Here is a 16,034-nt window from a genome sequence, read left to right on the forward strand (position 1 = left end):
TATACAGTCGAATCGTCTCAAAATATGATTCTAATTCACATAATAGTGCTATTTAAGACTATTTTTCTCCTGTCGTATGCTCTTTAAACTCAGGTGCGACTTGTAGTCCGAAAAATACGGTAATTAATGTTTTTTTTAAAAGTCAAATTGCTTCAAATATAGTCCTCATGAGTTAATTTTGCTAATCAATTTGAATTTATTATTATTTATTGATTTTATAACATTTTATTTTTCAGTATAAAATGGTCAAAAATGTACCTTGAGTGTTTTTTTTACTGTTTGGATGTGACTTTTGTTTTTTTTTTATCCAGGCAAATTGATTTGGCTTAAGTAAATAAATAAATGAAGTTATACATTATTGTAAGTTGATCTAGTTGACTTTTTTCCCTTTTATTTAAAAAGGATGCAATGTTATGCAGAGGTGTACTTATAATAATAATCATTTTACAGACAAATTATACGATTTACAGTGGTGGCAGAGTGTTGTGGGGTTGCAAAACGTTTACGCCTCCTTGAGGTGTGGGGGCGTGACAGAAAATAATTAAGAAGCACCGATTTAACTAAACATTATGTGCTAAGTGCGTCACGCAGAGCAATAAAAAGTGCAGGTGCTAATTTTATTCAGGAGGCAAAACGTAAAAAAAAAAAAAAAAAAAAAAAAAAAGCAATAATAATGCACTCATGGTTGAGATCTCACTGTACTATATAGTATTGGAAAACCTATGAGTCAGACACATTGTAAATCATGCTTGAAAGGAGACTTGTTTAACAGGTAGCTTTCATCTCATTTTTATAAAAATGCTATATTTAATAAAACTCATATTACATAATATACATTAAAAGAATAAATGCACCAATACAGCCATGTATCTACTTTTAAAACCTGTCATTGTATGGTAAGTACATTCCTTCAAACTGATGCATAATTCATAAAAATATATATTTATATTCAGAGTGGAAAGCATACCTGCTATAACAGCCACGTCATTCTGGGTTTCATGGTTGTGCTTCTTCTTTCCATTATTTGTTGTCACAGTTTGATCTGAAAAACAGCCAACACATTTCCTAAATGGAAATTTACAGTATTATTGAAAGATTTGGCAACGAGATATTTGTATGTTTTATGTGGGGGGGAAATACTTAAGTGTGCCGAGGCTCACTCATGCAGCGATTGAATCTCAACCAGGTGTAAACACAGCCCGTGTTCATAAATCAACATGACATGAATGAAATTTGCCTCCTTGCTAGCCGATGCTATAAACGGACCTTCCATACGGCAGCTTCAACACAACAGTGAATTTTAACACTAGATTAGCTGTCTAGCTCCAGAGTGTCATTTCCAACATGCATTTGGCTCCTTTAGCGGGACTTTCCTAGCATAGACTGGTATTTACTAGACATGTGCCGGTTACCGGTTTCAAGGTATACCTTGGTTTGAAAACGTCTCGGTTTCAAAACCACTAAAATTTTCCGTCATACCATTCCTACGGCCTTCGCTATTTTTTATGTACCAAAGGTAGAAATCCCTCGCTTGCAGATGCAGGGCTTACCTCTCCCCCTCTGGTTTTTGCCCAGCGAGTCAGAGAGTCAGCTGTGCTACACGATGGCTGTAGGAGGTGAAACGCCTGAATTTTTCCCCCATCGAAGAAAACATAGCCGTTAGTATGGGAACACTTCGGCTACAGAAAAAGTTACAGACGGCCGCGGCTGAGAGGAAGAGGGCCAACCGATGTGTAAAACATGTTTGAGGAGGGTGGCTGCCAGATGAGGCAATACCTCCAATATCATTTTGCATTTACATGACCACCTGTTGCTTTATACAACATTAAAGGTTAGTAAACGCTGTTTTGAACGTTTCCCACCAGCTACAGTGCTGGCAAAACGTATTGGCACCCCTGCAATTTTGTCAGAGAATTCTCAGTTTCTTCCTAAAAATTATTGTAATTACAAATGCTTTGGTAGTAATATCTTCATTTATTTTGCTTGCAATTAAAAAAAATTAAATCATCATCATTTTACATAAAACACCAAAAATGGACCGGACAAAAGTATTGGCACCCTTTAAAAAATCATGTGATGCTTCTCTAATTTGTGTAATTAGCAGCACTTGTTACTTACCTGTGGCACATAACAGGTGGTGGCAATAACTAAATCACACTTGCAGCCAGTTAAAATGGATTAAAGATGACTCAACCTCTCACCTGTGTCCTTGTGTGTACCACACTGAGCATGGAAAAAAGAAAAAAGACCAAAGAACTGTTTGAGGACTTGAGAAGCAAAATTGTGAGGAAGCATGGGCAATCTCAAGCCTACAAGTCCATCTCCAAAGACCTGAATGTTCTAGTGTCTACCGTGCGCAGTGTCATCAATACATGTAAAGCCCACGGCACTGTGGCTAACCTACCTAGATGTGGACGGAAAAGAAAAATTGACGAGAGATTTCAACAAACGATTGTGCAGATGGTGGATAAAGAACCTTGACTATCATCCAAACAAGTTCAAGGTGTCCTGCAGTCCAAGGGTACAACACCCTTATTATCCGTCGGAGTTTGCCAAAACTTACCTGAGAAAGCCAAAAACGTTTTTGGAAGAATGGTCTCTGGTCAGATAAGACAAAAGCAGAGCTTTTTGGGAAAGGCATCAACATAGAGTTTACAGGAAAAAAAGGGGCCTTCAAAGAAAAGAACACAGTCCCCACAGTCAAACATGGTTCCCTGATGCTTTGGGGGTTGCTTTGCTACCTCTGGCACTGGACTGCTTGACCGTGTGCATGGCATCATGAAGTCTGAAGACTACCAACAAATTTTGCAGCATAATGTAGGGCCCAGTGTGAGAAAGATGGGTCTCCCTCCGAGGTCATGGGTCTTTCAGCAGGACAATGACCCAAAACACACTTCAAAAAGCACTAGAAAATGGTTTGAGAGAAAGCACTGGAGACTTCTAAAGTTGCCAGCAATGAGTTCAGACCTGAATTTTTGGAGAAGGCACCCTTCAAATCTCAGAGACCTGGAGCAGTTGGCCAAAGAACAATGGTCTAAAATTCCAGCAGAGCATTGTAAGGGTCTCATTGATGGATACCGGAAGCGGTTTTTCGCAGTTATTTTGTCTAAAGGTTGTGCTACCAAGTATTAGGCTGAGTGTGCCAATACTTTTGTCCTGCCCATTTTTGGAGTTTTGTGTAAAATGCTAATGATTCATTTTTTTCCCCCATTCTCTTTTGTGTTTTTTCATTGCAAGCAAAATAAATGAAAGTGCGACCAAAGAATCTGTAATTCCAATCATTTTTTGGGAGAAATTGAGCATTATCTGACAGAATTGCAGGTGTTCCAATACTTTTGGCCAGCACTGTACGAGAGTTAACTCCATGGTGTTTGGTGTGTCAAGTGGTGGTAAAAAAAAAAAAAAAAAGGAAATTCGACAATAATCCATTCATTTTTGTTTTGATAATAATGCTGAGCTGAGGGTTCAGGCTCACCTGAAGGACTGCATTGACTTTAATTTTATTTAGAATATTTCATTATACTTATGTTCCAATTTGCTAATCTGTTGTTTTGAAAAATAAAAATCTAGTTCAATGGAAAAAAGTTTAACTCAGACATCTAAAAAAAAACAAAAACAGATTTTACAGCTGTAATTGCAATAGTGTGATACCTTGAAACCATGATATTTTTGCTTAAGGTTATCATACCACCTGAATCTCATACCAGCACATGCCTAGTGTTTACACGCAATCCAACTACACAAACTGTTTATTCGGATAAAATTATCTAAGCCCCTGAATGAAAAAAAAAAATACAATGACTGAAGCATCAAGACTAACTGTCAGAACAGTTATTAATGTGTTGCAAGATTCCATCTCTGCTGAGTTCAATATTAAATCAGAAAATTGTCTAAGTCAATTGTCTCTTGGGCAGTGACGGACTCTCTGTGTGTGATTCATATTGAATGGACTTAAAATGCAATTCACCAATAATAACAAAAATGATAGCAAAAGAAAGCAACAGCCTGATGCATGTGTCTTCTGCTTTGTACTCAACGTTTGACATTCTCGTTCAAATTTGCCTGAAACTGCTGCCAAGCTTTGTTCCTTCACAGAATATAATGACATCTCCGGTCATTTCATATGCAAGGATCTTTTGACGGTAAAATCTCATTAATAAACACGTGTCAGTTGCAATCCTAAGGCTATTCGAAGCTTTGATTTGCAGACAGTAGCTTCGGAGTTGTCAACGTCGGTAGAGAGAACAGCTTTTATATGTGATAGTTGGACTTCAACAGCGACTTACTCCCATGTAACTACCTACTCTTATTTGAAAATAAAGAAATATGAATACGGTTTGCATTATTTTAACACACTTAATATAATCAATCGGGGAATAGTATCGTTTCTTGTATTCACTGTTTGACTGTTCGTATTATTCGAACACACCCAATATAAAATAAATAGCACTTATACCATAATTTAAGAAGAACAAGCAGAATAAGAGATAAACAACGCCTTCTTATCATGGAAGCCCAACATGTGCATCATGCAACTAAATGAGCAAGATTGACGCTGACAAGTCCACGTCTGCACCACCAAGTCTCGCAATCAGTTCTCCCGGGCAGTCCAGAACAAATGGCGAGACACTCTGTCCCAACACAAGGAACACAGGAGAATGCCCGATATCCAACAGATAACACGACTGACAAGACTCCAAGAGCCCCTTCGACGCTGAGGTGGCAAGATCTACAACCCTCGTTGACCGGACAACAGTAACTCCCAAATCCTCCTATCCAATCCACAAACAGACAATATTCCCAAACACACCCTTCTTCCTGCTCACGGCCTGCCCCACGAGAGTCTTCAAAAGACTGAATGTTTAACTACCGTAATTTCCGGACTACAAGCTGCTACTTTTTTCTCTCATTTTGGGTCCTGCGGCATGTGCAATGATGCGGCCAATTTGTGTATTTTTCTGACGGCGGCCAGGGGCGCTCGAGCATGGAATGTGGGAGTGAGACACGTGGAATATATGTGTCGAGGAAGACGCTAGTTTGCACTACTACCGGTAGTTTAACTTTGTGCGTTGTGCATGAATAGAGGTGGCGAACCCTCGTCTTTGTGCATGAGTAGAATTGGCAGACCTGCATCATGCAAAATGCTAGAAGAAATTAAATTGGCCTTTCGAGTTGTATGGGACGCTTTGATGACGAGCGGCGAGAGATCGTTTGCCAGACTCGCCGCATGCGAAGAGCAGCTTTGGGGGAGCCTAGCATCGTGAAGCGCTGTGAAAGAGTCCGCCATCACCAGCGGACTTTGAGGGGCCAGTCTGCTGCGAGGAGGACAGCACAGGCTGGGAGTGAATATGCCTCATTATGGGAGACATTGAAGGCGACGCGAAGGACAGACTGAGTAGGTGCGTGTGTGGCGAAGTGCATCTGAGCGTCTACATATCCGACACTGAGGGTGAAGACTTTCATGGTTTGAATGCACAGGAGGAAGATGAAGATTGCTAACAAAGACTTTTATGTTTTTATTAACCAGCACAATTAGTGCTGCACCACCATGCTGATGCTATGCAACTTCCGTGCCGCTGCTATATAACTGCCGTGTTTGCCGGCGCTGTTTGGAACGAAAAGTTGTGTTATTAAACTTTTGAAAACTGTATTTCTTTGTCAATGTCTCATTTTACTAAGTGGGCACGTGTAGCTTATAGGCAGGAGAGGCTTATGTATGTACAAAATGGTTTTTCCTTTAAAAATGTACTGGGTGAGGCTTGTAATCAGGGGCGCCCAATAGTCCAGAAATTACGGTAATCATGGTCATTTTTCTCGTGGTCAACCTTTTGTCGACGTTTAATAGGGTTACCTTGCAACAGCGCCTGAGTGTTTGTTTCGCCTTGCCGTTTTGATCACTGTCGACCTGAATAAATTGTCAACTTATTTTCGGTGAGCCTTCTTTAGACTTTTCAAAAGGGAGTCAGTACAAAGGGTTAGGACAAAGGTGAACGCGGGGAGTTTGCCCTTCTGGCCGGATTGTTGGGGTCTCGCCGGCCAGGATCGTTCAATCTGCGCCAGCGCGGGTCCGACGGTTTGGCTGGCGCGATTTCGGTGGTCTGGTCTGGCTAGAAGGTCAGATCCCTTCACATGCAAAGTCGTTTTTCAATTCAGAGCTGTCATCATGTTTTTTTAGACTAATGTACTCTGTCATAGACTTCACTATCAGTTGATGGGAAAAAGGGTGTGGCGCCGTTCTGTTGGGGGCATCGTTTCGAAGACTTAAAATGCAAATATTTTCAAAATCAAAGCCGCTAGCGACCTAAAACCAAAACAGGCACCCCCCCTTAGAATGATATGAGTCTCCATGAGCAGCGACATTAAAAAATTCAAGGTCGTTCCCTAATAAAATCCAGATTAATTATTTTTATACAAGTATAACAAAACTTAAACGGCTATAAAATTCTCAGACTTCACGCTAGATGCACACAAATCACCAAATTCAGAGATGATCACCTATATTTTCGGGATGTATAGCAATATTTTCACATCAGAAACTTAATGCTTGAAGAATAATCTTAATTTTAGTCACCAAAAGCAAATTTTGCATTTTCTATATACAATCAAAACTTATTTAGGTTGAATTCCGATGTCACTACTCACTATTGTCTCAGCATGTCTTGCCGGCTATCTGGTCCTTGTTGTTTTTAGATTGATATGTTACATAAAATAAAACACGTAAAAGCCTATTTTTTTTTTTTGTATGGACGCAGAAATGTCTAAATTACTAGTTTATTGCGAAAAAATGGGCAGTTGGTCGAACATTACCTGATTATTTGAATGTATTGTTACACTATTGTGTATGGATACAAAATCCAACATAGCAGCCATAACAAAACAAAGAACTTTTCAAGTTGAAAACTCTCCGGTGTCATTGCTGACTATGACCGGAGGAAAACTAAAGTAATTCCACAAGAGTCCCCAACAACTGTACAAGGACGAAGCCACACCCCTCTAGTGGCTTGGCGGTGAATTACAGAGCAACACATTCCCTTGACGCAGAACTTCGAATGCTCAATGACGACGTAGGGTCTACGCTGTCGCTCCGCTGTCAACGGAACACAGAAGCATACAGTGGGGCAAATAAATATTTAGTCAACCACTAATTGTGCAAGTTCTCCCACTTGAAAATATTAGAGGGGCCTGTAATTGTCAACATGGGTAAACCTCAACCATGAGAAACAGAATGTGGAGAATCAAAAAGAGAAAATCACATTGTTTGATGTTTAAAGAATTTTATCGCAAATAATGGTGAAAAATAAGTGTTTGGTCAATACCAAAAATTGATCTCAATACTTTGTTATGTACCCTTTGTTGGCAATAATGGAGGCCAAACGTTTTATGTAACTCTTCACAAGCTTTTCACACACTGTTGCTGGTATTTTGGCCCATCCCTCCATGCAGATCTCCTCTAGAGCAGTGATGTTTTGGGGCTGTCGTTGGGCAACACAGACTTTCAACTCCCTCCACAGATTTTCTATGGGGTTGAGATCTGGAGACTGGCTAGGCCACTCCAGGACCTTGAAATGCTTCTTATGAAGCCACTCCTTTTTTGCTATGGCTGTGTGTATGGGGTCATTGTCATGCTGAAAGACCCAGCCACGTCTTATCTTTAATGCCCTTGCTGATGGAAGGAGATTTTCACTCAAAATCTCTTGATACATGGCCCCGTTCATTCTTTCCTTTATACAGATCAGGCGTCCTGGTCACTTTGCAGAAAAACAGCCCCAAAGCATGATGTTTCCACCCCCATGCTTCACAGTGGGTATGGTGTTCTTCGGATGCAATTAAGTATTCTTTCGATTCCAAATACGAGAACCTGTGTTTCTACCAAAAAGTTCTATTTTTGTTTCATCTGACCATAACACATTCTCCCAGTCCTCTTCTGAATCATCCAAATGTTCTGTAGCGAACCGCAGACGGGCCTGGACGTGTACTTTCTTCAGCAGGGGGACACGTCTGGCAGTGCAGGATTTGAGTCCCTGGCGGCGCATTGTGTTACTAATAGTAGCCTTTGTTACTGTGGTCCCAGCTCTCTATAGGTCATTCACTAGGTCCCCCCGTGTGGTTCTGGGATTTTTGCTCACCGTTCTTGTTATCATTTTGACGCCACGGGGTGAGATCTTGCATGGAGCCCCAGATCGAGGGAGATTATCAGTGGTCTTGTATGTCTTCCATTTTCTAATAATTGCTCCCACAGTTGATTTCTTTTTTTTTTTTTTTTTTTTTTTAACCTATTGCAGATTCAGTCTTCCCAGCCTGGTGCAGGTCTACAATTTTGTCTCTGGTGTCCTTCGACAGCTCTTTGGTCTTGGCCATAGTGGAGTTTGAAGTGTGACTGACTGAGGTTTGGGACAGGTGTCTTTTATACCGATAATGAGTTAAAACAGGTTTCATTAATACAGGTAACGAGTGGAGCCTCGTTAGACCTCGTTAGAAGAAGTTAGACCTCTTTGACTGTCAGAAATCTTGCTTGTTTTTAGGTGACCAAATACTTATTTTCCACTCAAATTTGGAAATAAATTCTTTAAAAATCAAACAATGTGATTGTCTGTTTTTTTCCACATTCGGTCTCTCATGGTTGAGGTTTACCAATGTTGACAATTACAGGCCTCTCTAATCTTTTCAAGTAGGAGAACTTGCACAATTGGTGGTTGACTAAATACTTATTTGCCCCACTGTATATCAGCCCTCACAGGCGGACACACTTTAAGCTTCCCCTCATTGAAAGACCAGCATCCGCCACTGGTGAAAAGTCTCTAAAGATATGACTGCGGGTGAATAGCATTCAAACCAAAAAGCCAAAGTCTTTGTCTCCTCAAAATCTGAATATTTTGTAAACATTCCACGCATCCCATTATGTATTTATAACAGCTTCCATTTGGCCACTCCATCATAAAGCGCCAAACCAAATTGATGGATTGATGGAAGAGATGGTTGTTCCTCTGTAAAGTTCTCCTCGCTCATATAGGATGTTTTGACTAAGTGACCACTGGGTTCTTGGTCACTTTCAAAACTAAGACCCTAGGCTCCCCTAACCATTCATTGTAGATGTGTCTTTAGTAAAAGCACATTAAAAGCAGCACATTTCTCTGAACCTTCCACAAGATTTCTGCTTTACATGTTTTGGAGTAATTCCTTTGATTTCACGCTGAATTGGTTTGTCAACTAAAACATCAAATAAAACATAACTATGAAAATTATAAACACTGAAATGCCCACTATTCATCACTTGCCAGTGAAACGCAAGCGTGTCGTGCTCTTAAAACTCAGCCTTTAAAGTGTTCTGGGTTGATTGCGAAAATCTAATTAAACTCCAGCCTTCACAATGTCTTTTGATTGAATCTAATTAAATTAGCCAACAGGAAAACACCAAAAGACAAATTAACAACCCTTTTAAGACACATTAAAGACTGAAAAATAATAGCTCAATTGACCCAAACATGTCACACATTTTACCATTTGATTATCTGTTCCGCAAATGTTTTGCCATTATTTTAAGTGCTAAGAATGTGCGAAGGAGCTACAACAAGAAAACAAATGATTTTTTTCGAAAATACATGTTTGTCAAGAATATGGAAATAAGTGGAGATGACCGGGATGCCGATCGATCGGGTCCGATCACGTCATTTTCAAAGTATCGGAATCGGCAAAAAAATATCGGCCATGCCTTTTTTTAATATATAAATATTTTTTAATTAAATCGTTTTTCTAATTGTATTTAACGTTACAGACATAATATGTTACACTCATCCAGAGTCTTTAGTTTAGGCTTAAGGTAGGGTTATCAAATTTATCCCGATAACGGCGGTTTTAATTAAAAAAAAAAGTATCACGTTAAAATATTTAACGCAATTAATGCATGCACTGCACGACCCACTCACGCATTGTCGCGCTCAATCTGTAATGGCGCCGTTTTACCTATACAGTATAGAGAGATAAAAGGCAGCATAAAATGAGTAGAGTGAATTTTGGCAGCCTTTGGAGCCTTTTTTTAATTGGCTAAAGCCTTACAATCCCTCTCCCTACGATTAGAAATGTCATGGGAAGCAATGTGGGGAAGCAAGGTAGCAATTGATCTTTTTCTTTACACCTTATGTTATTTCCCAACGCAGAGAAGATATATCAATTGGTAGCACTACGCACAGTCATGGTTCCACTTCCTATCATGCATTTGGACATGGCTACAGTATCATTTACTGAAAGCTCAACAAATACACTAGATGGCAATATTTAGTCATAATATACAAAGTCACAAGTCTTTCTATCCGTGGATCCCTCTCACAGAAAGAATGTTAATAATGTAAATGCCATCTTGAGGATTTATTGTCATAATAAACAAATACAGTACTTATGTACTGTATGTTGAATGTATATATTCGTCTGAGTTTTATTCATTTTTTTCCTTAATGCATTGCCAAAATGTATATGATCGGGAAAAATTATCGGGAATGATTGCAATCGGATCGGGAAATATCGGGATCAGCTGATACTCAAACGATCGGATCAGATCGCGAGCAAAAAAACATGATTGGAACAACCCTAGAAATAAGTAATCATCATAAACTGACTATGGAAAAAAAAAGGCCATAACTGCGATAGATTTTTTAGAGTATCTTGATATCGCAAGTACAATTACGGTACAGACGCAACAAACTACAACATTAACTGTTGTTCAGCATACCTTGCAACGATCTTGAAGAGTCTGCCAGTGCGCCACAATTTGATTGGACCAATGGGCCGCGAACAGTTACCAATGAGCTTCCCGGGTTGGTCAGAGCTGTCTTGAGCAGTGCCACGTTGTTAAACTGCACCAAAGAGAGGCAGCCCACAAAACCCTTCGAAGCGGCCTCTCGTACCTCCTCCTGGAATGCATCCAATCCTGTGAAGATGCAAATAATTTAAATACATTTGGCTCAGAGGCGGTTGAAACTTTTGTTTAGCACCTTGAACAACATTGACAACTTACTGATGACTTTGCCCAACGTCAAAGTACGGATCAAGACTAATTCTCCGTCATAGGATAGGGTGTATTTTCTGTGAATATCATGGTCCACCTATTTGACAAGAAAGCACAAATATACTGAACAACAAGAGCAAATTAGAAATTAATGTATGAATGCTACGATGATGATCAGAGGTGGGTAGTAACGCGTTACATTTACTCAGTTACTTTTACTCGAGTAACTTTTTGAGAAAAATGTACTTCTAAGAGTAGTTTTACTAAGCCATACTTTTTATTTTTACTTGAGTAAATTTGTGAAAAAAAAACAAAAAAACGCTACTCTTACTCTGCTACTTTAGGCTACATAAGAGCCGTTACATTTTTCCTCTTTATTGTACATTTAGATTCATTTATTTATTAGCGCTACTAATTTTACTCATCTTAACAATAATCACATAACTCCATTAAACCAATCAGACGCAAGCTTGCCGTTCTATGATCACGCCAGCCTGTTAAATCACGTGGCGTCTTTAAAGCACCCTAAAAAATGAAGAATTGCACATAGAACACTGCCCTCAACATGACTCCAAAGCGCAGATTTAAACCACTCTCCCAGTTTTTATTTGACACCGACTGACCATGGAAAACCGGAGATATGATCCTTTTAATTTCATAATGGTAACTATGAAGGAACTATTCACTATCCAAACTAGGAGCTATTTTTCTCCACTAGAGGGCACTCATGCTCTTTGGACGAATAATGCTTCATTTCTAGAGGTGTGCGAAATTTCCGATTCTTAGATTATTCGCGATTTGGCCGTGGAAGATTCGAGAACGATTCACAAACATCCAAATTCCGATTATTGAAATATGTCAAGTAAGGTGGAAGTAAAACACACTCAGCGCGCCGCGCGGTCTTCGGGATGCAATGAGGATCGGAGCGAGAGTAGCTAAACATCATGCTTGTCATTACTACGCCCCTCGGGTAATGCCAATGCTTAACTCACGGCTCTAGCTCAACTCATGCCGCGAGATAAAAAAAAACAACAACATACCTGACTGCTGCCGAAAGCTGCGACAAAGTACGTCCACAATACATAATGTTAAGGTAGATATTATATTTATATGGGACTAGATGTAGAATAGACTCGGTGGCGATAGCAGCACATGTAGAGAAAGCTAGATGCGGGCGTTAGTAAACAGCCGCCATCTTGAGGCAGTAGACTTCCCGGCAAGGCTGTCGTAGTGAACCTTCCAAGCGAACCTAATTAACTTTTTATCTAAAATACTCCTAAAACGGTAAAATATTGACTTGAATATATCTTTAAAATAGTTTTTAAACTTTCAAATGTCGAAAGTGGACAAAAGGGAAATTATGGAATAACAGGAGCAATTTTAACAACTTTAACGGTTGATTGACAACATTAAATTAATTGAATGTAGTTTAAAGCTGCTGATACAGAATGGGGATTTGAGTATACCTGTATTATTTATTGTTTTTAACTGTTAACTTGATACTGAAATAGTTGTTTATTTAAGCCTGCGAGGCTTTTTTTTTTTTTTTTTTTAAACAGTTTTTTTAACTAATGTACAAAACATTAGCAGCTAATAGCGGGGGGGGGGGGGGGGTCATCAAACATAATCGAATCGTAGCCTCTGAATCGTAATCGAATCGTTAGGTGCCCAAAGATTCCCACCTCTATTCATTTTTTTTTTTTCTCTCGACGGATTTCTAATTTTTTTTCTTTTTTTGTATTTCTTTGGCTTAATGATGATATGTAATGGATTATTGTACATTATCATTATAACAACAGTTCATATAGATAAGTTTGTTCTGAGAGACAAAAATACCATCATTAAAAAAAAAAAAAAAGTAACAAAAATAAGCAGTTACACACAATGTTACTCATTACTTGAGAATTCTTAACACCGGATACTTTTTTACTTGTACTTGAGTACATTTTTTGGGATGATTACTTTTATTTTTACGTAATATTATTTTGAAGTAACTCTACTCATGTTGAGTAATTTTTTGGCTACTCTACCCACCTTGGATGAAGATGGAAAAGTTCCAAACTCATGATAATGTACCAGCTGCAATGCTATGCACCACAGCGACTACTGATATTTCATCTGATTGGTTTCTCATTCTTTCCCATTCTAAATAAACAGTTTTCTGCTAACTAAGGTCAGTAGGCAAGGTACATCCTGAATCAGTTGCCAGCCAATCGAGAGACGAACAACCATTCGCACACACACACTCATACCTGGGGACAATTTAGAGTGTTCGAACAGCCTACCATGCATGTTTTTAGTATGTGGGGGGGGGATACCGGAGTACCCGCAGAAAACCCACGCAGGCACGGGGGAGAATATGCAAACTCTACACAGGAAAGCCGGAGCCCTGGACTGAACCCTTGATCTCAGAACTGTGAGGTGGATGTCATAGGCGGAGTTTGACTTTTGGCGCAGGGGGTGCACAACATGTTGATGACCCCGAAACGCAGTGTCAGCAGTAAAATTAACTTACAAGAATATTTATAATAATAAATTGAAAATGCACTTTTTTTCTGTTTCCCATTATTCTTGAGGGGAATTTTAATAAGGCTCTTAGGACAGCTTTACTTTTCGCCAAGATCGTCCCCCAGTGAATATGGTACGCCCACCAGTGTCATGCCAATTTAGTTACTAGGGATGTCCCAATCCAGGCTTTTGCACTTCCGATCCGATACCGATATTGTTTTGCACTTCCGATCCGATACTGGCCAATACAGATACCGACCTATCTGAGCATGTGTTAAAGTTTAAAGTTATTTAGCCTCCTTACTTAGTTATCAGACTCATGTTGAAAAAGGTTTTAGTACTCTTGATAGCAACTAGCCAGCTGAATTAGGTGAGTTTGAATAACACACAACGGTTGGTAACAAGAAACTGACCTGTTTATTCAGTGACAAACACAAAACATTATAAATAACAAACAGAAATGGTATAGTCAGTCAGTAAAACGTGCAAATAATATTGTAAACTGTCTTAAAAAAGCAAAACACACCAACAACCTCAGTGGAAAATCCCCCAAATCCCCCAAGCTATTAGATGCTTTTAATGTTTCGTGCATTAGTTACAAAAATTGTATAAAAAGACCCTCAGGTTTAAATAAACGACTATTTCAGTATCAAGTTAACATTTTAAAACAGTAAATAAAATACTCAAGTCCCCGTTCTGTATCAGCAGCTTTAAACTACATTCAATTCATTTAATTTTGCGAATCAACTGTTAAAGTTGTTAAAATTGCTCCCGTTATTCCATAATTTCCCTTCTGTCTACTTTCGACGTGAAAGTTTTAAAACTGTTTTGAAGATAGATTCAAGTCAAGATTTTGCCTATTTAGGAGTATTTGAGATAAAAAGTTAATTAGGTTCGCTTGGAAGGTTCACAACAGCCTACGAGGGAAGTCTTCTGCTTTAAGATGGCGGCTGTTTACTAACGCATCTGGTTTTCAATACTTCAATGTTGCTAACGCATTCGAGTGTGTCGTTTAGCATCTAGTTCTATATACATATGATATCTATTATCTCCAGTAAAACAACGTTGACGTAGTTTGACCTTTCTTTTTGTCTTCGGTTTTCTTAACATACTCCTCATATTGTTTGTGGTGGTATTTCGCTAAATGCTTGATTAGGTTGGTTGTATTAAAACTTCTTACAGCTTTACCACTCTGCCTCTTCGTCTTTGTCGTCCTTTAAGGTGAAATGATCCCACACAACTGACATTTTTACCGATAAAGTCTCTCGGTAAATTGGGAGACGGTAATGTAAATGTAGTGTGTTGAAGGTGTGCCGTAAAATGTGGACCGGATTTAGGGAAACCGAAGCAAAAAGTGGAATGGATTATGTAAATCGGTGCGCTGAAAAACCCAGACCGGAAATGAAAAAAAAACTGGATCGGAAGTCTGGATTGGAATTTTCCCGTGTTCCGATCTGATACCGATGCGCATTTTTTTGCCCATATCGGCGTCCGATCCGATCCAAATATCAGATCGGGACATCTCTAGTAGTTACCACCCCCGTCAAAAATTGTATCCCCTGGGAGGAGCCACTGCGCTGCACTGATTTGCTTGATTTCCATGTTTTGGTGATGTAGTTATCTACGAGGTTTTAAAACATGGCCCATCCATAAAATTAGACAACTTTTTTTTTCTGTTATATAATGTAACATACGTACTTAAAACGTACGTATGTACGTAAAAAAGGCAATGTTTTACTGTTTTACTCGTATGATGATCTATACCTGTTATTACTGTAATTCAAGTCCTATATAGAGTTTCTGCAGTTTAATAAAAGTTGACGTCTAAAATATATAACTGTGGTTCTTTTCTAGCCTCAATTAATTGTTTAAGTCGTAACTAAGTCATAACTCATAACTAATGTGTGTGTGTGTGTGTGCGCTCCCGCGGCCAGGGGATCCATTTTTTGACGTGGATAAATACAATGGCAAGACACCGGTGGTGGCTCTGTAGTACAATTAGTGTCTTTAGTGGGTCAAATTGAAACTCCGCTCTCCATTTTGGCGGTGCTCTCTGGCGTTTCTTGGTCCACATTTTCAATCCTTGGTTCTTGCACTTTTGTTGTTGTCGCTTTTGAAAGCTAACTTTTGAAAAAAATATGTATATCCATCTTGCCTCTTCGATCCTCGGGTGGTTTTGGCTAAGCAAAGCAAATGACCTTCTAAGGTGCTAGTCACATGTCTGTTCGAAAAATAATTTTTACCCATTATAAAAATATCTTTTTTTTTGTTCATTTCATTCATTTTTGTTGCTTGTTTTATGGGTTTACAATAGGGCTGTCAAACGATTCAAATTTTTAATCAAGTTAATCACAGCTTAAAAATTAATTAATTGTAATTAATCGCAATTCAAACCATCTCTAAAATATGCCATTTTTCTGTAAATTATTGTTGGAATGGAAAGATAAGACACAAGGCGGACATAAACATTTAACATACTGTACATAAGTACTGTATTTGTTTATTATAACAATAAATCCACAAGATG

General features: G+C 38.9%; 1 protein-coding gene across 4 annotated transcripts in view; it reads right to left on the reverse strand.

Annotated features, from left to right (window-relative positions):
* LOC130926990 (contactin-associated protein-like 5) overlaps positions 1-16,034 on the reverse strand; it is a 376,038-nt gene that overhangs the window by 17,757 nt on the left and 342,247 nt on the right. For all 4 annotated transcript variants that reach the window (XM_057852402.1, XM_057852401.1, XM_057852404.1 and 1 more), the window contains 3 exons: positions 11,009-11,096; positions 10,724-10,921; positions 968-1,042 (listed from right to left, as the gene is read on the reverse strand). In XM_057852402.1, the coding sequence (XP_057708385.1) occupies positions 968-1,042; positions 10,724-10,921; positions 11,009-11,096 (361 nt within the window). The remainder of the gene's footprint in view (positions 1-967; positions 1,043-10,723; positions 10,922-11,008; positions 11,097-16,034) is intronic.

This window comes from Corythoichthys intestinalis, chromosome 12 (assembly GCF_030265065.1).
Source record: "Corythoichthys intestinalis isolate RoL2023-P3 chromosome 12, ASM3026506v1, whole genome shotgun sequence".
Taxonomy (NCBI): domain Eukaryota; kingdom Metazoa; phylum Chordata; class Actinopteri; order Syngnathiformes; family Syngnathidae; genus Corythoichthys; species Corythoichthys intestinalis.